At 41.6% G+C, this 25,977-nt stretch overlaps 1 protein-coding gene across 4 annotated transcripts; it reads right to left on the bottom strand.

Moving 5' to 3' along the window:
- Positions 1-1,326: 1,326 nt before the first annotated feature.
- ago4 (argonaute RISC component 4) lies at positions 1,327-25,151 on the bottom strand. Of its 4 annotated transcripts, none has more exons than XM_061664251.1 (19): positions 24,962-25,151; positions 18,605-18,779; positions 18,342-18,462; positions 16,528-16,709; positions 16,119-16,255; positions 15,336-15,470; positions 14,949-15,036; positions 14,668-14,815; positions 14,439-14,558; positions 13,543-13,704; positions 8,172-8,320; positions 7,819-8,003; positions 7,521-7,680; positions 6,557-6,728; positions 6,167-6,310; positions 4,931-5,065; positions 4,718-4,819; positions 4,125-4,324; positions 1,327-4,020 (listed from the first exon to the last, which is right to left on the bottom strand). In XM_061664251.1, exons 1-19 carry the CDS (start codon positions 24,978-24,980, stop codon positions 3,912-3,914), a joined length of 2,643 nt encoding a protein of 880 aa, XP_061520235.1. In that variant the 5' UTR covers positions 24,981-25,151; the 3' UTR covers positions 1,327-3,911. The 4 variants fall into 4 exon arrangements, with proteins under 4 accessions (XP_061520235.1, XP_061520237.1, XP_061520234.1 ...); XM_061664253.1 differs by having other exon boundaries at positions 8,172-8,305; XM_061664250.1 differs by lacking the exon at positions 24,962-25,151 and having other exon boundaries at positions 18,342-18,698.
- Positions 25,152-25,977: the final 826 nt, after the last annotated feature.

The raw sequence follows: 25,977 nt of genomic DNA, 5'->3' as shown, positions 1-25,977 counted from the left end.
CTGGCTCAACTGGAGCAAACTATTGTACAGTATTTTCTATCTTCAACATCACTTTGAAGCCATTTGTCACACTGGACATCCAAAGTGTAGGCTGCTTCATAACTTGAAAGGCAACATAGATAAGGACCATGCATCTATTCATTTTCTGAACCGCTTATTTCGAGGTTATCTTATTTTCATTCATTGTATAATCTCAATAGCTATACCTTTTATATGTTACTTTAGAGCAACAGAATGAGGTATACTGTACTGTACTAATGTGAGTTTTTTATGGCCCAAAAAAAAAAAAATGCATGTAGACAAGAGGCATACTGTATCAATGTGAAAAGAGCAGAAGACAATCATTGCTACAGGCATAAAATACCAATTTATTACTTTGCACATTAACACAAAATTTCCCTGCAGGCTTAAAAAAAAAAAAAAAAAAAAAAAAAGAAATTAAAAACAAATTTCTTAATAGCAATACCGTGTGAATGGCGCAATACAGATGTTCTACAACATGCCCCACCTACTGGTCAGAAAGCGTTTGACAGCTCCATTCATTGAATTGAACCGATCCAATCCTTTGTATTGCTATTAGAGAACACTAGCTGACAAAAATTGTAGAGCAGAGCTAAAACGACCCCCTCCTTCCAAAATAAAAAATAAAAATACAGAAAGAACTTCATTAAGTGATATAACAAAGTGATAATGGGAATTTAACAGTTTTACATGCTCTCCCCTTTGGGATAGAAATAAATCATAGGTAAAAAGAGGTAACCCTTCTGTACTTTTATGAGGGGGGTGTTGCCATGGCAAAAGGACAGACACCCTAAAAAGAAGCTTGGCCACAGGTATAAACCAGGAAGGAGACAATATGGAGCCTCACTACCGTAACTAGGCAAAGAGGAGAGGGGTTTGCTCTTGAACGGGCCCATGTTTGAAGAAAGTACCTCGTTTGAACGCGACCCAAAGAGCAGACCCCCACATAGGTCTTCACCTTACAATAGACAAAATTGACATTGTGTGGGAATCTTAAGAAAACAAAAACATAAGCTCAAACAGATATTGGTAACCTAAAAAGTCAATGATAAACATTTACACCAAAAAAACATTTTTGCTTTATCATTATAAATATGATTCCAAAAGGTTTCTTTATTTTTTTATTTTTTTTAGTAGGAGAACAATGTGGCATGCAGGCGAGCAAAATCTAGTCAAAAGAAAATTGTCTAAACCCTACGTAACTACCACCAAATGCACATCCCCACTGATTGATACAAGCAAATGAAACGCATGGAAAAAATACAAGGACAACAGCCAACCAAAAACCACAATAAGAATTACAGCTTTGTTTTTCCACATTTTATATATTGCTTTGGGCGGTCATGTTACAAACAGCACATGATAATTCAGACTTAAGCGTCATTAAAAAAATAATAATAATAAAATTATTTGTAAGACCAGATGAACATTAAACCACAGCCCCTGATTTGCCTTGCAGTGCCTCCTTTCACACAATTCCAAAGTTATTGCATGTAATGTCTGGACAACCCTCACCTGGCACTTTCTACTCTCATCTAAAGGCCAACGCACACGCCTTCATCAGGTAAGTGCTCAAACTCATTCATAATAAACCTGCTGCTTTACGGGTGGTTTATTACAAAAGGTTTTTACCCTGAGCTGTACCCCCCTGATGAGGCGTGCACGGCGACTGCTTTCCCACGACTCCCCGCTATCCAGAAGCAACACTCAAGAGTGCAACTACAGAAGGCAGGTGATGGTTTAATGAGTGAAGGGGGGGGGCAGTGCTCATGCTAAAGTCAAATTCATTCAATCCAGTGTTAAAAATTCATGAGATTAAGAAGCTTACACTTGTATAGCAAAGACTAAGAGTAAAAGGGGTATACATCAAATATACAGACTAACTAAAACCATTTAAAAAAAAAAAAAAAAAAAAAAAAATCTCATTGCCTATCGCAAACCGTTTGAAAACAAATCCCCCAATATAGCTTGACTACAATTACAATCCCTGATTGTCTCCATCTATCTGGTCAAAACTGACAAGAGTGACACGACGAGGCATATGTGTTTTATCACTCTGGAGTGCTACACGGAAGCCCCAATTTACCACTAAGCTTCAAGTTGTCCTCAGACCAACAATGGAAGCATGAGTTTTTCCCTTCCAGGGTCCCCACGTCTTCTCGCCATTAGCAGAGATGCTACAAAAAAATTCCAACCAAACGCTCAACCAGCCTTGACCTGTAACCCCTGAACTACTTCACCCCAACTAACTTTAAAAATTCAATTACAACAATTACAACATTGACCACCACTATTAACAACATCAATGGTAGCACTAAATTCTAAACAACAGTTTTTAAGATAACCACAAAACATCCTTATATTAAAATTTTACAAATCTGCTTTGTTGATTCGTATGTATAAATGCATAAAGGTAATAGAGATTGAGAGTGCCCTCTGTTGCTTGCCTAGCGTCCCGGGTCAGTGCAATGAATTGGCCATCATTTGCAAATGAGACCTTTAGGAAAAAACAATTATAATAAAAATACTCTGGTTTCTGGCCCTAGAAATCACTACTAAAGATCTAAAACAAAACAACAACGTCCAGCAGTGTCATCATAAAATCTTTCAGCTCATCAGGTCCCAAGAAAAATCCTATTTGTCACTCACACAGAAAGAAGTGCTGATAAGACTGCTGTGCTGCGTTTAATGCCTTTAGCCAAATGACAGGTCCCAATGCAGAGCCTGTCACAGGCCAGACCTCAGATATCACAGCTTCCTCAGGCAACATGTCACTTACTACTGGAAAGTTGGAAGTTTGACACGCCAGCCTTGAACGAGCACGTGTGCAAATCCCACCCGTCAGTCAAAGTGTAACTTGATTTTAATCGCTAAGTGACCCTGGACTGCTAGAAACCCACAAAGCCTCCATGAGGCAAGTCATTTCTCTCAAAGCTGCTCTAGATGTAAATATATGTTTATATGTACTGTATGTGAGAATATAAAAACAACAAATCTGAGGTATTTACAGCAGTTAACTCCTCAATTTCCCTTTACAATTCAGTGGCCTGCCATGAAAGCATGTGCACACAAAAACACACACAATCAAACAAAATGACATGTATATACAGAGACGCACACAAACGCACGCACGCGTACACCGGCTACTCTTTCGCAAAGATTGGAGAAAAGTAGCAATGGGTATGGACACCCAGGTCACCTCGTTTGTAAAAGACTGAAGGAGGAAAACGTTTGAACACTCAAAAAGGAAAAACAATTTTTATATATATATATATATATATATATATATATATATATTCATTCTCAAAAGGTCACCCACCCCCCATCCGCCACTCCATCTCTTCATGTAGAGTTCCCTCCCGACCACCCAATAAAACCCAAGACCTTGTGACAGATTTTGCCCTGGTGGGCTTTGAGGTAAAAGTAGATGAGAGTCCTGCTTAGCTGGGAGAGCGAAAGAGCTTCGTCGACACAAGTGGTGCCAAAACACTCCATTGCTCAGTATATCTCAAAAACACGAGTGCAGACATTCAGATAGGAAAAAACAAAAGACAAAATAATGGCTCAATTAGTAGTATGTGTGTGTGGGTTTTTGTTTGTTTGTTATTTTTCTGTCATTTTCTTCTGTGCAATGGAAACCCCTGGGGTTTGCAGTGCTTAATTGCTGGTAAGAAGGGAGACTCGACTGGGAATACTGGATTTAGCGTGTTTCAATAAAAAGCTACTGGACACAGAATCCCATCAAAGTGTCACTTTGGTGCACATTTAAGAAAATTAAAAGCGACTATAATGAGGTAAAAACAAGACGACAAAGAAAGACTAGCTCATAATGAATAAAACTACAGACGGGATGGATGTCCACGTGTGGACGGGCAGATAGGCTCGTTAGTTTAGGCGAAGTACATGGTGTGTTGGGTGTCATAGTGGATCTGCACCGCCTTGGCCAAAGCCTGGGGGTCACGGCCATTACTCTGGCCTGACACATGGCTCCCCTCAGCACTGCAAGACAAAAACAAGGTTTAGAAAGGCAAATGTTAGTCTGGTGATGCAAAATAACAATTTCGGACAGAGGACAGAACTGGGTCGACATTTTACGACCTCACCTGTCATGGTCTTTATCCACCAGATGGTATCGGGCACGGAAAGCCACCAGCCTGGCGTAGTAGGCGGGTGCCGGGATGGAGACGGAGCGTGTGCAGCGGACATAGGTGTGGCACAGTTGGTAGGTGAGAAGCTGCAGTTCATCGGCCGTGAAACAGTTATCATCCCACAGGACGTGGTAGTGAGATGGACGACTGGTACCCTGAAGAAATGCAGGTCAAGGACATTGTTATTGTAGGACTAAATCAAATGTGTACACAGTGGTACCTTGACATGCGTTTAATTCATTCCATGACCAAGCTGTACAATTACGCAACGTACTGTAGTATTCGTGTGTTTGATGCGTGCCTAGCGAGTGATGTCAGGAGCTGGGCCCGGTTAGTTCATTGTGATCGTCTGGGTAGATGTTTGGGCCAACAGCAGCTCTTTGCCAGTGTTTTCATTTTATATTTGACCGTTTGTCCAGTTCAATAAACGGCAGAAAGTGTATTGCCAGTTGTGGCTCTGCTTGCTCAAGGGTGAGGGCATTACAGTACCTTAATTGGTTCATTTTACCCCCCCCCTCATATACAATGTGCGTGATCCTGTGCCTCACCTGAATTCCAGCGTGGCTGCACAAATAGAAATCAAACTCGGACGGATGTGTAATGGTGCTGTCCACAGTGGTACCAGCTGGTACATTACCACTCTTCCCAACCTGAAAGTGACAGACAGAAAGCAAGAATACAAGTTTTATAATTAAGTTGTATATAAGAAACCATCTATAACTACAGTATAAACTAAAATACAAACATTTTGCCATACATACCCTCTCAGCTTTGTCAGAGCAGAAAAGACGAGTGTGATGGCGTTTCTGGACTACAATGTAGGTAATGCCAGGCCGATAGTCCTCCTCCAGACTGATGCACGCTTTCCTGATGGCAATCAACTCCGGCCACGCTACCTGCAAATGTTTCACAATTTTTTTTTAAAAGGGCCATTCATAAAAAGATTTAACACACTGAAAGGGCTTCTCTACAATCTGCTACATCTTCAGAAATGAAAAATGACTAATGTGCTTATTAACATGCATTGTTTATCATCAAACTGAGCTAAACAAAAAGTGTTCCAAATTATTAGCCATGCAAGATTTCCTAATTACTCTGTGCTTACACTGATAGAAAATTTTAACCATGAAGAATTACATTAGGTAGGAGTTTTTTCTCCTTTTTTTTCCCCCAACCAACTAGTAATGATGACAACAGCAACATTGTGGCTATCCAATCACAATCCAGAACTCCATCCATCTAGAAAGTAGCGTGGCATTCATTGATTAGTGAATACAAATGTTTGAAAATTAGTTGTCATGTATTTCTGAGCCCACTGCAAACATTTCCAGGTCAGGGGTGGCCTCATGCATGACAGGAAGCCTTTAGACGAGCCCGCGTCTAGAGACACCATTAGCTTCAAATACTCTCATCTCATCAGTGGCTTTTTAGCAGCTTCTCTTTTAATGATACATTTGCCTGACAGAAACCTCCTTATCTGAACAAACCCATTTGCTTTCCCACACACCACTTTTAACACTACAATCTCCTTTACATTTTCTTGAAATGTTCAGTGTAGCAGTAGAAAATACTACTTTTACCCTATACTACATGAAAACTGTGACTTAATTATGTGGAACAAGCTCCTTATGTAATTTTCCTAAACAAACCCGTCATTTGCCTGACAGAAACCTCCTTATCTGAACAAACCCATTTGCTTTCCCACACACCACTTTTAACACTACAATCTCCTTTACATTTTCTTGAAATGTTCAGTGTAGCAGTAGAAAATACTACTTTTACCCTATACTACATGAAAACTGTGACTTAATTATGTGGAACAAGCTCCTTATGTAATTTTCCTAAACAAACCCGTTTGCGATTTATATCAGGGATCTCAACAGACAGAGGAAGCCATACATGCAAAACCATCCTCAGAAAAGCTAAAACTCAAATGTTTATGTAATCCTACATGCATAATCATTTGGAAGACATAGTAGATACATGTAATATGGCACCTGTTTCATCTGGCCTTCAGACACACCACCACGATAATAGATGATGCGGGTGGGCTTGAAGCGTGTGGATTTGTAAAACTGGATCAGTAGCTCCCGCACCATGTTGGTAAGATCTTGAATGACCTCCTGACTGAAGAGCTGCTCCTATAAAAGCCCATAAACATATGTCCATTTAGAAAAGAAGAATGGTATTTCTTTTAAAGAAATTGTTTTTTTTAAAAAGGGAAAGGCTTTTTAAGAAAGTCAAACTGCACAAAAAGAAGAAATACAATTTACCCACCTCCAAGTTTCACATCTGGACTAATTCTCTCTTGTAACGGAATACTCTTACTAATATTGGAAGATTTTGACTCTCCTCTATGATACTGCAAATTAAAAGCATTTAAAAACCTGTGACATGTCTTGCCGGGACGTCTGGACTCGTACTGTAGCGCAGTAACGGCTGGGGTGGCCATCCATGCTGCCCACCACTGCCGCTATAGATGGCTTCTTCCCATCACCTGCTGGAGGATGAGTGACATCTGCACCCAGGAAGATGACGGGCTGCTGGAACACTGACGGCCTGAACAAGACAAACACAAAAACTTAATCACAAGTCCCAAAATTATGGAGCTTCAATAAGTCATAAAACTCACCTAAACCAAGACGTCTATGGAACAAAAGACCTGTTTGTTTTTTTTGTTTTTTTAAAAGTGCTCCATATATAAAGGGTGAGTTGAGTTGACCCACTCTGATCATGTGATCGGAAATTGGATGCCAATTAAGCAATTTTCAGCTGATTTGTGCGTTTTGTTTTTAATAATTTTGAAAGCCCACAAAGCCACAAAATAATCCCGAGGTGCCAAACGGAACAGTACTATCTTAGTTTCATGTTATACAACGTAAGGTTTACAGTTTGTGAGCCGGAGTCACAAAGAAAATGTCCACACGACTGCTGATTTTTTCACAAAAATATTCGTCATTTATTCAAGCTGCAATTTATGACCAGTTGTACAGCATTAACCTATTCATATATGAACTAAAAAAGGATGAGTTGATTGACAAAAGAACCATGGTGGCAACCAAAACAAAGGCGCTCCCCAATGTCGCTTCTCAGCGACACAGTAAGATAAGTACTGTACATGGCCTACTGTAACTAGTGGATAGCGTAAATGTCAAGCTGGTGTATCAGGACATGCATAAAGTCTGCAGTTAGCCACCATTTTCATTTGGAAAGCGCCAATAATGCAACAGTGACTTTGAATGACTCTAAATTGAGCAGCTCGCACAATAGTTGTTGCATAAGCTGATCAACAATTCTATTTGTATTAACATTCAACCAAACGGGGACATTAAAAATGAATAGGCTCCAGACCTCTGGTGCGGCACTAGGACGTTGTTGATGCCTCCCAGCTTGGCATTGATCTTGAGGCAGAGGTTGGAGAGAGTTTGTGGGGACGTCTTTACTACATTCTTCACCTGAACACACTGGGTGGCCATGCCGAGGAGGGTGTCTCCCACCCGCTTCACCTCAGCTGTGGAGAAGAATACAGAGGTAACCAATTGGCAAAAAAAACAATTACTGTAACAATGTTTTTATGCCTCATCCATAAAGCATTTAGCTTTACCTCATGCACTGTGACATAAAATTAGAAACAACACAGCGCGCTTACCATAGACTGGCGTTTTGCCAGGCAGGATGACAACAATGAGCTGCAGACCCACATAAGACATCTTGAGGTGCTTGAACATGGGCTCCACACTGTCCGCTCCTTGTGCATATTTACAGAAACATGGCTGGCCCTGAATGGGCATCCCAGCATCCTTTGAGATCTTACGCAATTGGTCAGTGAAGCTCCTACCAAAATTAAGCCAAGCTCATTAGCGATCAGCAATAAGCAGAAGATATCCAAGGCACTCCCATCAAGCACAAACAATGTAGCCTGTAGCAAGCAGGCTTTAAAGAGGACTAAAAGCTTTGCAAGCAATGTTTGAATGTTTGTGATTCATTCATTCTGGCACTCACTTGAGCAAGTCCTCTCTGCATTGTTTCTGTGGTGCGAAGCAGGCCACAGCCCAGACCTTGATCTCGATGCCAGCATAGAACTGCTTCCCCCTCATGTCCCACACGCCCTGATTGGGCGTGGCTACCGTTTTATTCTGTGGAGAGAGTCCCTACCTTCTTAGTCAACCCCCCGGTTGGATGAGCCGATACACAAGGTTTACTACATACCGTATTTTCACGACCATAAGGCGCACTTAAAAAAAGTCTTAAATTTTCTCCAAAATGGGAATTGAGCAGTCGCGAGAGAATTCAAGATCAATTAATCCATGGTTCGCAAGTGGAGGAAGCAGGAAAACGATCTTCGCCAAGTCAAGAAGACGAAGCTGAGTTTCCACAGAAACAAGATTTGGAAGACCAACTCAAGCAATGGATTAATGCTCAAAGAACAGCCGGGAGAAGCGTCTCTACAGTCACCATTCCACTGAGGGCAATAACTCGGAGCTTGCCATCATTCCTGGAGGCTTGACGAAGGAACTCCAACCGCTGGACATCGGTGTAAAAAGGGTGTTCAAAGTGAACTTGCGAGCGGGGTGGGAGCGATGGATGACAGATGGCAAACACAGCTTTACTAAGACTAGGGGGCAGCGCCGGGCGAGTTACACCACAATTTGTGAATGGATTGTGGATGCTTGGGCTAACGTGTCTGCTTGCACTGAGCTTTCGTAAAAGCCGGCATCATTTCTGAGAAGCTGCACGGCAACGAGACTGACTCCGACAATAACGAGAGGGAAGCTGCCGTGTTTGATGGAGAACTTGCCCAGCTGTTCATTTCAGATACAGAAAACGAAGACTTTGATGGATTTGTGGATGAGGATTGATAAAAAAAAAAATAACGTGAGTACATTGTTAAATACTTCAATAAAGTACAATCGAACTCAGTTTTGCTCCCGCTGCCTTTTTAAAAACATTGTTTTAGCATGGGTGCATGCATGCTCCCGTATGTTTTACCATGTCTGTGCCCAATAATACAGTGCGCCTTATGTATGTGTTAAATACAGAAATAGACCCCGTAACTGAGACTGCGCCTTTTAATATGGTGCGCCCTATGGTCGTGAAAATGCGCTAATTTAACAGGCAAACAGATATAGCCACATTCAACGCTTTTACTGTTTCCCAAATCATCATATTGCCAGTTGTCACGGAAATTTTGCAGGACTTCATATAAAAACTGATGCAGGGTAATGTGTACAACTACAACATTTAGACTTTCATGTTACTTTAACAGGCAACCTTTTAATTTAATTAAACTAAGATAAATAGTGTATGTCTCAAAAAATGTTTGTAGTCTGTCACTGTGTGTAGAGCTGTTAAATATAAAATGCTTAATATTTTTGTATGACTTCCTACTAAATTCCTGCGAGCTTCATGGCATGACTTGTAAACAGAATCTCTTGCTCCTAATTCAGTGTGGTTGTAAATACAAATACAAAAGGGCAGAAGCTTTCTACTTGGTTAACAGGCTGTATTAAAGTTTTATGGACATAAATGTTAGTCAAGGAATAAGTCAGTAACAGAAACTAAATCATAGCGTTTGTTACAGATGAGGAAGAGTAAAGGCTTTCCCATCTCATGTGTATCTAGCAACTTCAGGGAGTGTTTCTTGTAGTTTTTGAAAAAACCTGGCCTTATAAGCACACAAACATCAGATCAGCATGCAGTTTGAAAATGCAATGTATACCATTCATTCCAAGCAATGAGAGAAGGCTGGAAGCCAATTAGATTTGCTGTCCCAGGTGGCAAATGGCCAACTGTTCAATTGAGAGTGGAAGAAAGACTGCTGTGTTGAGCTTTAAAAATCAAACAATGTGAACACCTGCAAACCGAGCGCAGAACAAAATGGGAAATCTCTCCCAACATTAAGAGAGAGAGAGATCAGGATTTTATCGCTCGTCAGCAGAATTGCAGGGCGTTTTATTGCCTGTAAGAATGCCAAATTGCCACTCCATTTACTTGAAAAAGATTTTACTGCTGGACACTCATTGCTTGGTGACAAGTCTCATTGACATCCTGGTGGCAACGCATTCACATCACCCCCTCTTACTCACAATCCTTGAATCCCTATCCAGCCTTTCGACCAAGGATGAGGATACTGGTGTAAGTTAACATCTTTAAATATGAATCAGGCCATAGTGTTCAAATGTGGATGTATATATCTCGGCATTACAATTTCCACATTGATGAGCATAAAAACATTTAAAGTCTACATCAATCATCCAATTTTCCTGGCTCTCTCCAGATGCGGACCAGATGGCTGAATTGAGATTCAGTGGGTGAAGCAGCAGTCTTTCGTGATTAGAGCTCCTAATTCTCTCCTTCCCCCACATACCCCATATGCAAGCAAATTAAACATGTCCTGACCCCTTCCAAAAAATGTGAATATCATGGAAAAGTTTATTTATTTCCATAACTCCATTCAAAAAGTTAAACTTTCATAGATTCACGGCCCCCCAATTTATTTGTATGTTTATGATACATAATTTGGGCTTCCAGCTCATAAAACCCACAAAATCAGGAATTCAAAAAAATTACAATACTGTGACGAAATCACCATTTACTTCTCATTTTTTTTGTAGAAAAATAAATAAATCAGGGTCACATTAAATCAATTAAAATATGGTACTTTCCAAACGATAGGTTAATCTTCAATACTTGGTCGGGAATCCCTTTGCTTCAATCACTGCTTCGATGCGCCGTGGCATTGCCTGGGAGTTACGGAAGCCCAGATTTCCTTGATGCTTGCTGTCAGTTCTTTTGTTTTTTGGTCTGGTGCCCTTCATTTTCCTCTTGATAATACCCCATAGATTCTCAATGGGGTTTAGTTCCGGTGAGTTGGCTTGCCAGTCAAGCACTGTGATGGCATGGGCATCGAACCAGGTTTTGGTGCTTCTGGTGGTATGGGCAGGAGCCAGGTCCTGCTGGAAGATGAAATCTGCATCTCCATACAGATCCTTAGCAGGAGGAATCATTAAGGCCTCTCAAACATTCTGGTAGACAGTTGCGGTGACCTTGGATTTAAGAAAGCAGAGTTTACCAACACCTGCACTGGACATTGCACCCCAAATCATGACTGACTGTGGATATTTCACACTGGAGCTCAAGCAGCTTGGGTTATGTTCTTTACCAGTCTTCCTCCAAACCCTTGGACCTTGATTCCCGAATGAAAGCCAGCCTCTTAGCTATGAACTTTTGTGGCTTACCCATCCTATGGGGGGTATCAATGATGGTCTTCTGGCCGGTTGTCAAGTCTGCAGTCTTCCCCATATTAAACCCAAATGAGACAACTAAACCAAACTGAAGCAATTTAATGACACCTGGTGAAAACTGTGCATGTGCTTTGAGTTTAGTCGATGAGTGTGTGACACTCAGTTTAAAACATTTATGGCCTGATTTCTTCACAGTATTCAAATTTTTGAATTCCTGATATTCTGGGTTTTATGAGCTGGAAGCCCAAATTATGTAAAAATAAACACATACAACGGGTACTGAAAGTATTCAGACCCCCTTACATTTTTCACTCTGTTATATTGTAGCCATTTGCTAAAATCATTTAAGCCCCCCCCTCTGGCTGGGCTATTCAAGAACAGTCGTGGAGTTGTTCTGAAGCCACTCCTTTATTTAAGCTGTGTGCTTAGGGTCATCGTCTTGTTGGAAAGTGAACCTTCGGCCCAGTCTGAGGTCCTGAGCACTCTGGAAAAGGCTTTCGTCCAGGATATCCCTGAAATTGGCTGCATTCAGCTTTCCTTTGATTGCAACCAGTCGTCCTGTCCCTGCAGCTGAAAAACACCCCCACAGCATGATGCTGCCACCAGCATGCTTCACTGTTGGGACTGGATTGGAGTGGTGATGAGCAGTGCCTGGTTTTCACCACACACACACCGCTTAGAATTAAGGCCAAGAAGTTCTATCTTGGTCTCATCAGACCAAAGAATCTTATTTCTCACCATCTTGGAGTCCTTCAGGTGTTTTTTTTTAGCAAACTCCATGCGGGCCATCCGTCAGGCCACTCTGCTATAAAGCCCCGACTGGTGGAGAGATGCAGTAATGGTAGACTTTCTAGAACTTTCTCCCATCTCCCGACTGCATCTCTGGAGCTCAGGCTCAGTGACCTTTGGGTTCTTCTTTACCTCTCTCACCAAGGCTCTTCTCCCCCGGACGGACGGAAGGTGGGGTTCTGGTCGTCCCAAACGTCTTCCATTTCAGGATTATGGAGGCCACTGTGTTTACCGCTTAGAATTAAGGCCAAAAAGTTCTATCTTGGTCTCATCAGACCAGAGAATCTTATTTCTCACCATCTTGGAGTCCTTCGGTGTTTTTTGTTTGTTTGTTTTTTGTTTTTAAGCAAACTCCATGCGGACTTTCATGTGTCTTGCACTGAGGAGAGGCTGCAGTCGAGCCACTCTGCCATAAAGCCCCGACTGGTGGAGGGCTGCAGTGATTGTTGACTTTCTAGAACCTTCTCCCATCTCCCAACTGAATCTTTGGAGCTCAGCCACAGTGATCTTTGGGTTCTTCTTTACCACTCTCACCAAGGCTCTTCTCAGATTGCTCAGTTTGGCCGGACAGGCAGCTCTAGGAAAGGTTCTGATCGTCCCAAACGTCTTCCATTTCAGGATTATGGAGGCCACTGTGCTCTTAGGAACCTTACGTACAGCAGAATTTTTTGTTTGTAACTGCTAATTTTTCCCAATGTGGGGAAATTATCTTCATTTCCTAAGAACATATCTACACAAATAGGAGCTTATTAAACTAATTTAATGCATTATATAATTTTTTTTTAAAGCTGTCCTGTTCAGCTGCATGGTCATGCAGAACGGTGGATCTGTATGCCTTTTGTGCTGGAACAGTTCAATAAATTAAATTAATATGGAATACAATTGAGCCCTTTGGCATGGCCCACATCAATTGTCCGACTTTCTCATGCCCCCTTTGGAAAATTAATTGCCCACCCCTGGCTTAGAGGATCTGCACACTGAGACTGCTTGAACTTCACCACAGGATTTCTCCACACAGAGCTAGTTCCAGGTCTTACAGGTCTAGTTAATTTAATTGCAGCACTAGTTAGTTTGTAAGGAATTGCATTCCGTTTGCATGCTGTTAGGGCCTTGATATATCAATCCCACTACTGTTATGTGCTTGTCTGGTGTTCATTTTTAGTAATTACCAACTAGTGACAATTTCAGAAAATGTGAGCATTAATGTATACACAATAAGACTACTCCTGCAAACCTGGAAAGAAAAGCCCGATGTTCCAACATTCACTCAGATGCCCCCCACCCAATGCCTTTTTCATTAGGCTGGTAACCCAAGAGTATAACCCCTTCCCGGTACTCACCCTGCCACAGTCCCTCCCTGTGTCTGTACTCACCCGGCCCCCATACTGTAGCATGGGCGCTGGGAGCACACGTCCTGTCACCTCAGTCATGTCATTATGCACCACAATGCCAAATTCCTTCAGATACGGGTCAGGACCCCCAACCATGCTGTTGCTTTTGACCTGGGCAAGGTGAGGAGGAGATTAGAACAAAAGAAGCAAAGGAAAATAGGGACAGTGTTTCCCCAACCGTGACACATATTTGACATTACAAAAATCTTACAGCTTAAAACCAAATAATAAAGTCACAAAAATAATACATACTGAAATAACGATGATCTGGTCTCAATTTATTCACACATTTACTTAGTGTGAAATCTGGGCTTGTTTAGTTGAACAAAGCTATTATTCTGTTGTATGAAATTCAACAGGTACATACATGGGTTAATTTTACCTTTTGCCATCTGGTGGATGAACATTTAATTGTTCTGCCTCTAACTATATGTCAATGGCATAGATAGATGAACAGAGAAACAATTGTAGTCAATAAATACTGATGTAATACACTATTGTGCCACGGCACAGTGGTTGGGAATAACTGCCATAAATGACCACTTTTAGGCTTTGCCCACTTGTTTATGATAATGTATGTAGCATAGGTGTTCAACTAAATTATGTTCCAGTTGGAAGGAAAAGTTGTCTTTTGAACAACAGTGAAGTTAAGATTTTTGAAATTTACTGTTTGTTACATACTGCCCTGTAGTCTGTGCACACACAAAAATCTGCAGTGGTAAAAAAGAATTCTCACAGCTCCAATACCACTTCACAGAAGGGCAAAATTCATATTAGCAGAACCAATAGTGTGCTTAGTAAAGGCCAAAGAGCAACATCAAGAGGCAACATAGATATTCACTCACCAGTCTGCTGATCTCTTCTTGTCGGTCAGGGGCGGAGCGAGCGGTAGCTTTGATCATGGTGGATGTCTGGTTGTCTGTCAGTTTTTTTATACAGCGTTGGCCAGCTACTATGTTACAGACCTACATTGCACGTGCACGCACAAAAAGGGAGCGGTCATTTAGGAGGAGTTTTGGTGGAACACTGAAATTTCTTTATGATGTTTAAGTGTAAAAACGGTCTCTTTCTCACCTCCAATGGTAGATAAGTGTGCTTCTGTTCCTGTCCTACTTGCAGACAGGGTAAATGTGGATACTTGAGCTGCAGATTGTACTTCTGCTTGAAATACTGAGCAACTGTGCATTCCATTGCCTGGCCATTCTCAAGCTGTAAGGGGAACCTGTCATGAAAACAGTAATGTGGATAAAATGAAACGAAACACATACCAGTCAAATTATTGTTAATACAAATGTGCAGAACACAAAAAGCTTGAAAGTAGTGGTTCAAAATGACAATAGCTGGAAGTGAATTACGTTTGGTGACTGGCTGGTCGGCGCGTAACATTGCACACACGATACTTCCTCTTCATCTGACCACAGTGTGTGACCTCCACCTTCAAGCCTGTTAAAACATAAGAAAAATGGGCTAAAGTGTAATGCAAAAGGAGTGCAATTCAATTTCCACAAACTTTCAGCCAGCTAGTTGGAAGAACAATGATCTTGACCAGCACTAAAGCAATGTCAAACATTCCTATAGCAGTTTCATTTCTGCAGTTTGCAAATGTTCTTTTAAAGATATAATTTATAATACTTTTAGACCTTTGTTTATAAATGTAGTACACCAAATACTGTGGGGGTGACTTAATACAGAGCCATCTCATAATAAAGCCTTTAAAATGACAATATTTAGCTAACACTCACCTCTTATTTCCTTAGTAAATTTGACACGCTGCGAGTCAGTCAGGGGTTTGGTCTGTTCATTGATGTTCTGTATATCTAAAACTTCGCACATGAACTCAATCACTGGCTGAGCACGGTAGAAAGCAGTGGCCGACACTGGGAGGGTAAGAGAGATACCACATTATTCATTGGTCCCCATTAATTAGCTACTATGACCAGAACAATTTCATGCATGAAATATCACAGGCTGAGCATGGGCTCAAGTGGAACGGGCAAGAAGGAATGCAGCACCAATATGTACAGATGTTTTTAGGAGGCTTAAAACGGCTTGCCATCAGGCTGAAGGTCCTATTTCAAGAATGATAATTTGGTCTAAATAGTGCATCTGAGTTTGCAGAATGGAACCACCACAATCCTCTGCACTTATCAGGCCTCATTAATAATAACAATATAGCAATAGCAAAAAGGTTCCATAGAGCATGAGTTACTTAGGAGGTTACTGGAGCACAATGACCAAACTTTCACGTTTGATAATTGATAAGTTGCAAACATTGTTCACAAAAAGTGACCATGTCTATAAATTAGTTTAAGCTACTCTTAGGACAAAATAATAATAAAAATGTTAAATCATCAATCAAAAACATGACAAAACAAGGTCATGCACAGTCTAAGCATAATGAAAGGTAGCTTGTATAACAGGGGGGCAAAATGAAAAACCCAAATAACAAATTAAAAATGTATTTTCCATAGTAATGGTCCAGTGAAATCTTTTACGTCACCCAAAGAGTTCCGGCACAGCCTTACCATCGATGTTGAGCATCATGTTCCACATGGCAGGACGGACGGACTGATGGAAACCAAACCAAACTTCTCTGCCTCCACCCAGAGGATGGTAGTAGCCCTCGGGAGGAGAAAAGAATGACCGTCCCACTGGAGTGTATCTGTGGACATTAAAAACAAAAATCTAATAACTGCAGACAAAAGAGAGTGATAGTGTAGAGTTAAACTGTCAAATGATTTTGTATTGGTATTATATACAGTAATATTGTAGCAGTCAGGTTTGATTTCTATAGGTTTAAAGTTTTATGTCTATAGGTTTAAAGGCTAGAAATTGTGTGTGACAATTTAAAATCAGGATGCAAGATAGCATTGAAAGCAATAAGCCTATCACATATATTGAAAAAGGTACTGCAATAGACAGATAAATGAAGACCTCATGGAAGGGAGGTGCCGCGTGATGACATCCAGAGCCTGAACGGAGTCCTCCGGGACTTCGTTCAGGTGACCGGACAACGCTTCAAGAAGCATCTGAAGACTGACCACAGACACCCACTGCAACGACACTTTGAAAGTTTGATCTTTCCCTTCCCCAGGTAGGGTCACCTCTAGATCCACCTAAGCATGAAAGACAAATAAAACAAAGCAATGAGAAAGCAATAAAATAAAAGCAATGAGATGGAGGAAAATTTATCGTATGAATGATGAGCAAGACAAGTAATAAACACCAAAAGGACCAAGATTTTGTGAATCAGTTGACAAACGACAAGGTAATTCTTTTCAACACACACCTCCAATTACAGTATGTGAATGTCAAAAAGAAGCACAACCCTTAAAATGAAAAAATTGAAGGGGAGATCTTCTATAACCATAGATTTAATGTGGCACAAAAGGAGGGAGAGTAAAAGAACCAGAACACAACACTTTCCATGAAGAAACATACAGAGGTACCTTGGATTTACGACAACCCCATTTTACGAGTCTTTCGAGTTACTAGCCAACGCTTGATCAATTTTTTGCTTTGTGCTGCCAGCCAAAATTTAAGGTACAAACAAGCTCCAGTTAAGCTTTCACTTGAGTGATGTTGGGGGGGAAAGGTAATTAAGGTGGAACCTCATTTCACTATCAAATCAGAGTACAAAACAAATTTGGGTTGATGAACTGCTCATCTTGGCATCCACCCAGACAGCTCAGTTTTGCTCTCGCTCTTTCACCCAGTATAAACATCATTCCCCTTGCTTAAAATTAGCCCTCATTATGGCTGCCAAGAAAGAGAGATTCTGCCTTTAGGAAACTCTGGAAAGTGACGGGGTTGCTGCGGCATCTGGTGAGCTCTCGCTGGCGGGGCTGGCCATGTGCCGACACATACCTGTATTGCATGTTTTTATTCAATTATTTATTTATATTTCTTGACGAGCGGGAAATGCTCTGCTTCACAGTACAGGGGGATGGCGCTCCAGTTCTACAGCATGTAACAGCGTGCCGCAGTATGGTAAAGCGGCTTTTTTGGAACGCAACCACCGCCAAAGAAAGATGTCTCTCCCGGCCGCCGGACCTGCATGCGTCAGCAAGAGGTTCCCAGCTCAGTGTGCCAACAGTGGGTTTCGGGGGCTGGAACAGATTAATGGCATTTCGATTCTTTTCAATTGGTTTGCTCACGGATGAAATTAAACTCAAGGTAAGTCAATCAGTGAACATTGAAACCCAGTTCATACACATTTGAATGCTAGAGTCATTCACAACTTCCAGTTTTGGAGAGGTTAAGCACCACAGCCAAAACAGCATGTTTATAAACTAGTTCAGGTCAAAGTTAAAGCTATATAATGAGACAACTGTATTATTTATTAATGTAGGTAAATTTAAGAACAAGCATAATCAGCATGTATTATGATACTTTTCATTCGAAGCACAATGCGGTTTAGACTACCGTACATTTTGTCAGATGAACTTCAATTCTTCATTTCTATTATTGGACACGTTTGATCGTCTTGACTTCTGTGCCCATTTCAAATGTGTGAATAACTGCTCAATTAATGTTTTTATCATTGCCTAGATACAGGACATACCTGTGAATCAACTGCACATCACAGTTGTCAGTCAATACTTCCAAAAGGAACAAGCAGAGTTTTAAGTAAAAGGATAATAACAGGTTATTTCAAGTAGGAGCCAGGTTTGCCTTGCCTTCAAGAAATGGCCGGCGATGCAACTATACTGAAAAAAAAAAGGGGAGCTCATGTGTGGGATACCAACCCTGTCCCTCCCTATTGGCAGTGGATGCGCTGTGTACATATTCCTCTTCCCATCATAACCAGGCTGTCGGTCTCCAAAGATCTGCATCTTGAAATGCCGCACCATTGTGTCCACCACCTCTCTGGAAAGCAAGCAAATGGGTGCTGAGACGCAACAGTCACAATTGTACCAAAAAATAAATAAATCATTATTCAACGCAATGCCATTGTTGGGGAGGAATGCATCAAAGTTTATTACAGTGCATTTTGGCAAAGCAAAGCTACCTGTTGACCCTCCGCGGCCGTTTCTCAGGCTTGATGTCAATATCATAGTGATAGACATCAATCTTGGGAATCTGCACTTGGAAGTGGTTGGCCAAGAGACGGATAGGTTTCCCCACCGTACCGAGGCCGGGACGCCGCGGAGGCTGGAACAGAGAGGGAGGGGCAGCAGGCGGACCTGGAGACAGGAAGGAAGAGTGATCATTCTTCAGTAAGTCAAATAATGATTATCCTTTGGAAAATTCAGTCACTGCACATAAAAGAATGATAGGAATTCAGTGAATCAACTATTGAAGCAGCTTTGGGGGGGGGGGGGGGGGGGGAAACTATGAACGTCATGATCAATATATAATTTGAATGTCAAATTTCAATTAAGTGTGTCTCAATGCCTGGCTTAACCATTTTAGTGTCACCTGCATGAATGCACTGAAGATCGGCACACGCACGTACACACAAACGTGCTGTGATTTCTCCAGAACTCTGCCCCCTGACCCACTAGGGTCAAAGAGGGGCCAGCGAAACAATGCCCTCCAATTACCATTCAGCCCACCCCCAGCTCCACCCAGACATACGAAAGCACCCACCCCAAACATTGAGACAAAGCCCAAGCTTCACTCAGACAGACAGCAGCAACACCATATGGAGGGGTGGCGCGCCGAGTCTGGGATTACCGTTAACACTTGGTACATAAAGCGCAGATATCTCCATATATGTGTGTATGTGTGTATATATATCATCATCTTCATCATCAGCCATTATCTATCCACTGCAGGATGAAGGCCTCTTCTTCACATTTCCAACTACTACGACATTTTGCAATTTGTTGCCACTGTATTCCGGTGTGTTTAATGATTTCATCTATCCACCTACTTTTTGGTCTTCGCCGTGGTCGCTTTGTGTCCAGTGGTATCCAATTGATAGTTTGTGTGTGTGTGTGTGTGTGTATATGTATACACACAGTCAATGTATCCTACCTACCGGTAAATACAGCGTTGCAGTGATGAGTTTTTGAAGCACACACTTGTCCCTTTCTTGCCTTTAGTAGGGCCCCTCATTCTGTCATCAAGCCAGAACTACCAAAAAAAAAAATGACCCAAAAAAAAAAAAGATGACTGCCCCATATTGTGTGATCTTCGACAGTATGTCCCCAGTTTTTGAATTGAGTCAAATTAGAGTATAACAATTTTTATAAAAAAGAATCTAATGATGTGAATCTTGCTGCCTTAACATAGCTCCCTCCTCCAGATACTGACTAATCCCTCTCATCAATATGGAATTACATCCAAATGGGAAGACGAATCCGTTTTGATAGTAGTTGTGTCTAAATATGATAACTATGTTTCGATGAATTTCGAATTCATTGGACATGCATGACCACATAGACATTCAGCATCATCAGCTTTGTGGTACTGAAGGAGGGTGGCGTAGGGTGGTGAGGGGGGGGTCTGCTTAATGCTTTTGTCAACTGACAGCTAAAGGACTGTGGGGGTCCTGCTGAACTCCATGCAGCCACACGCTCCAGTTAGCAAGTGAGGCACGAGAGCACAGACAATCAAGACCCCATTGCTCCACCACAACCCATTTGCCTGCATGCCCCGATCAAGAGTGGGCCCCAAATGACCTCCCCTTCGCCCAGCTAAAGACTTTTCCATTATAGTAGCAGTAGTTTGATAGCTGCCTTGCTATTGTTAGCTTTGTATGACTGTCTGCCTGTGACTCACCCTTCCTGACAATGTGTGGTTCCTTTATTCTCAAGTGTTCTCTTTATAAAGTACTACCTGTACAATATGTGGTAGTCTTGTTGCACACTTTTGTCTTAACCTGCAAGCTTAAGTTTACCACTCAACTACAAATGTGCTGCACCGCAGTGTAAATTCAAGCTTCTGTGTGGAGTTTGCATGTTCTCCCCGTGCCTGCGTGGGTTTTCTCCAGGCACTCCGGTTTCCTCCCACATCCCAAAAACATGCATGCTAGGTTAATTGACAATAGGCTCCAGCGCGCCCGCGACCCTAGTGAGGAGAAGCGGCTCAAAAAAATGGATGGATGGATGAATAATACAGCCATTGGATAATGTTTTAACATGTTTCTGTACATCAAAGAGGGTAAGAAAATCTCAAGCCTATTGTAACTAAAAATGAATTATGGTAGATAACCACAGTGTTGATGATGCTCCATCCATCCATTTTCTGAGCCGCTTCGCCTCACAAGGGTCGCGGGTGTGCTGGAGCCTGTGCCAGCTATTGTCGGGCAGGAGGCGGGGTACACCTGAACTGGTTGCCAGCCAATCGCAGGGCACATACAAAAAAACCCACCATTCACACTCACATTCACACCTACGGGCATTTTAGAGTTGTCAATTAACCTACCATTCATGTTTTTGGGATGTGGGAGGAAACCGGAGTGCCCAGAGAAAACCCACGCAGGCCCGGGAGAACATGCAAACTCCACACAGCCGGGGCTGGGGATTGATCCTCAGAACTGTGAGGCAGACGCTCTAACCAGTCGTCCACCGTGCCGCCTTTATGATAGTCTACGTATTATAAATGTTACTCAACAAAATGAGGTTGCAATAATAGGCTCCAAATAAAACTGCCTCCTCTGTTGTGGACAAATCTTTGGCAGACAACTAGGAATATGACTACAGTATGTCTTTAAGATCTCAGATGCCAACTTGACACACCCAAAAAATTTGCAGCGGACTGAATTGAAGGACAGCGTTTCCTGCTTTCACCCAGTCAAACTCTAATCCCCTATTTAGAGTTGGGCACATAAATTTACATGCCCAGGAAGAGTTTGTGAAATATTGGCAATTCTTTGGAAAATATGACTGAACAGTGATCATCTCATTATTTTCTCTTTTTTGCTGTTTTGCTTAATGATTGTGTGAAATACCTTGAAGTTTAATTTGAATCTCATTGAAAATAAAATGAAACTGTATTGTGTTGTTCCTGATCACCACACATCTTACAAATTCAGCCAAGGTATGTCAACTTAAGCACAAGTCATTAGGCAAAACGTTTGACATCCTCTTCTTCCATTAAGAAGAAAAAAAAGAGCTTACACCTATGTATCGCCTCCTCAGCTGCCATGCTGCTACTTGGAAAAGTCCAGGAATGGCTCATCACAAAATATGATCCCAATAAGCAACAATAACAATACAATTATTTTTTGTGTACATACTCCAACCTAAGCGTTCACCTGCTTTGTGCTAGAATGAAAGTGAAAACGGCTTTTCCCTACACGTTAAATTCCACAATCTTTCTGCTGATTATGTAGTCAGTGCACATCATTCAGCTTGCATTTAAATGGCCACCTAATGTCCAACGACCACCACAGATAAGGCTAGTTTACCGGTAAGTGGTACAGTTCAGCTCTGACTCTGGGTTGCATTTCTATCATGGGGAGTGTAGGCGGAATGCAAAGAGAGCCCATGTCAATAGGGTGATATTCTATAATCTGCTAATGGATGCAACAAATAAGAACGGAGTAAAAAAAGGACAGCATTGAGAACATAATACATTTTGTGTGGTGTTGTTTTTCTACAGTCTCTTTATATACAGGTTTCCGCGCAGTTATCTTTGTACCGTTCGCGGTTTTCCAATTGCATGCCGCTGACCTGACCCAAACTGTACTGTTAGGTGCAAATTGGCATGCGGGTTGATGAACACTTGGTTTCTACCACACTTCTAGGTGCAGTGATGCAGTGTAAAGGTAAAAATTTATTATGTTAATGTTGACGTGTCCCTGGTAACCACAGTGTGATCAAGCAGTTGGACAGCTGGGTTTGTACTGAGCATGAGGATGATGGTCAGGCCTGGTGATGAGTCAGAGACTGAACAGAACTGACGCCCACACCTGCAAATACCTGGATTAAGGAATGCCATTGGACTGTGAAAAAAAGCTTCATTTGGTTGCTTCAATGGTTTTGGAACACATTTGTGCACACTCATGACCATTAACTTACCTTCCTTTTTTTTTTTTTTTTTTAAACTTTTATTTGCCTCAGTTATCACCCTAACCACACCCGTGGTCTAATTTCCTCATTATATGGTATATTACTCAAGTAGTATGTAATTTTACCAATAAACTATTTGAAGAAGCCCCAACTTGATCAGAAAAAGTTTATTTGCAATTTTGCATCTTCTAATTTCCTCATGAATCTACAAAATTACCCAATGGATCTATTTGTCACAATATGAGATCAAACACAAGAGCAGCACTAAATTCTGCCTTTACAATGATAAGATGCTAAAAATGTAAATATGAGCAACCGAGCAAACATTATTTATGGTGAGCATTTTATTGTGGATTAAATGTTTTGGGGCTTTCTTTAGAACAGTTCCTCTGAGGTTTTGTTTGATTTTAGAATTGTACAAAAGATCAGATCAAATGACCACTGATCTTAGGCACGCTTGCACAGCAAGCGATGCGGCTGGAGTGTCCGTACACTCTGCAGTGATCGGAAACCAGTTTTTGTGAGTGACTGACACAGTCAGCCACTAGTGTTTCTATGATTCAATATTTTAATGACATCACAGCATGCAGGTGTAACAGCCAATCAAAAATATACATGAGCTTTCAGCCTTTCATAAAAAAAATACACTTTCATGTACTAAGCATTACAACCAGACCCAGCTGGCCGCTTCACCAATTCAGTGTACGTACACATTGTCTTTTACAAAAAAACTATATTTATGATTGCATTTATACCTACCTAGAGTCTGTTGCTGAAATGCTCGTGTGCAGTCTGTGAAGGGGTGATCAATCATTGCTTGCACTGCCCATCAAAATATTTAGTCTTATCTTCTCCTATCTTTGCGGCAATCTGCTTCTTGACAAGCATGCCATGTTTTTGTGGTTCAATAAAAAGTAAAATAGAAAAGCATACTGTATGTGGCGCCTCAAAACCGAATACAGGGTTGAAGCTCTTCCACTGCAGTTCGTCAGTAGATATGTGGTACTCAAATAGCTTTGTGTCTTAGGGAGAAGCCAACTTATTTTTTCACGATGGTCAACTTGAGCTGCGCGCTGCCGTGTCGCTTGGTGTGCGGCAGACCTAAGGCTAGTTTGCTGAAATTGCCAAAATGCATACCTCGTTTGATTAAAATTTGGTGAAAATCTGCATAATAGTCGAGGTAAACAACTAGCACTTCTTTATAAAAAATAAAAATTAAAAAAATTTAAAAAAACTTAAAAGCTCCCATGGTGTGCCGACACACACACACACACACACACACACACCTGTGGATACTTGCACAATTGCAATTGATTTTTTTTTTTTTTTTTTCATTCACTTGCACCTTCCACATAACCATTTGTTACTTTATTTCCACTGCAAAAAAAAAAAAGCACAGATGCATTACTGTAATGACCCCCCTCTCTTCTTCGCTTGTGGGTGATCTAACAATGGTTTAGAAAATGTTGATATGCTCTCCACAAAGCGTCCAATTGCTCGCTTAGACCAAAGGCAGTCCGTCACAAACAAGAGGAAGGGTGTGTTTATAAAATAAATAAATAAATAAACGCGCTGCTCGTAATTGTTATCGCCTAGTGTTGAGGCTTCCTTCAGACAACTGCACAGCCGGGAAGTGGCTTTGTTATCATATAGCAGATGAGTAATGTGGAGCATGCCTATAGCCGTGTGATGGTTAAAAGCGCCATCCAACCATTCCCGCTGTGCTCTCACACGCGCATGGCTACTGGCCAGCCAGGAGCCAGGCGCAACAACACGACCACTAAACTCTCTTATCGAATCGCCACCGACTCGTTAGAATATCTTCATTTTCTGTTTCAAACCTTCCCTTTCCCCTTCCCCCCCCCGCCGCCCCCGACGGAGGCAGTCCGGAGAGCAAGCACACTGTCCTGATGGCGATCGCTCAAAATTCAAACGGCTCGAGAATATTGGCGTGAAAATATGTGCCACAATTTGCTTAACATCGACCAAATCGCCTGGTGTCACTGTACAAAAATGTCGTTTTTGCTCGAAATAAAGAAACGTGTAAACATCAACGTGAAGATACTACGACGCGGAAGGAAGGAATGAGGTCCTAGTTAAATCCCCACTCACACAATACCAGCTCCGTCACGACGAGCCGTGCGTGCCTCACATAAACACAAGCACACGGGCATGTCTGCAGAACACATTAAATACACACGCGCACACAGTCGACGTAGGAGAAAAGAATTTCATTCCACGTCAATAACGTCACGCTGAGCGACACATGGGGTGGGCCTCCGTTTGTTTTCCGTCGAGGCCTCAGTGCAGCCGCGGCCCCCAGTGAAGCCGCACACCTGAGCACAAGAGTCACATGCGGGGCTCTTTCTGCTTAACGCCCGCCTCTCAGTTGTCTAATATCTTACCGGGTCCGAGCGCTTCCATTGCCGAGGCCTCTCTCTCCGACTCTGTCCCGGCCTGGCGGCTCCGTACCGACGCTGAAATTGGGGGCGGTATCGCGAAGCTTAAAGTGGCTAATTTAAGAAAAATGGAATAAAAGACAGCGAGGTGTGCTGTTGACTGGGCTGGCTGACCCGAGCTACTGATACAGCCGCTTGTGGCGCTGGGGATTTGTAACTGCGCATGCGTGAGTGGGAAGCGGTCTGTCGCGATGTGCGCATGCGCGATCAAATCAAGGCGCTCAAAAAACTTTGTGACGCCAGTAAACACTAACTCCAAATCTATGAATATAAATATGAACGTCGTAATTTGAGGGTAGATTTATCTTCATAAGTCAATATATGAAGTGAAGATATTGAGCTGATTCAGAATCATATTTATAAGCCAAGTATGTTAAAACAACGATTTTGGGTTGGAGTCACTCTTGCACTTTTCACAATAAAGACACTATAACCAAATACTGAATACATTTAGGACCAGTGGTGGGTAGTAATGAGCAACATTTACTCCGCTACATCTATTCTAGTAACCATTTAGATTACTTGTCACAGTAGTTTTAATGCAACATACTAATACTGATACTAATACTGATAATAATTATTTAAAATGGATGGATGGACTGCAAAAAAAAAACAGCAATGTCATGCGCTCTCATTTGTGTCTGCCAAAAATATTGTCATTTCAGCCTACAAGAACTCCACTTGGTTATTTTAAGTTATTTTTATATCATTTATTTTGGCTAAATATGCTCTGTTCATGTTATTCCATAAAAACAAATATTTCTTTTTTGATATTGTTGAGAGATATTTGAATTTTCATATTCCTTGTTCATATTTGAATCTGTTTGACATTCATGGGCTCTTTAAAAAAAAAAAATTCTGAAGTTACTCACCAGTTACTCAGTATGTGAGTAGTTCTTTTGACTGAATACTTACTGTACTTACTCAAGCAATCATTTGGAGGACTACGTTTTACATTTACT

The sequence above is a fragment of the Phycodurus eques genome, chromosome 20, assembly GCF_024500275.1.
Source record: "Phycodurus eques isolate BA_2022a chromosome 20, UOR_Pequ_1.1, whole genome shotgun sequence".
NCBI lineage: Eukaryota > Metazoa > Chordata > Actinopteri > Syngnathiformes > Syngnathidae > Phycodurus > Phycodurus eques.
Note: the sequence above shows the minus strand (reverse complement) of the source record. Positions and strands in the feature narration are given on the sequence as shown.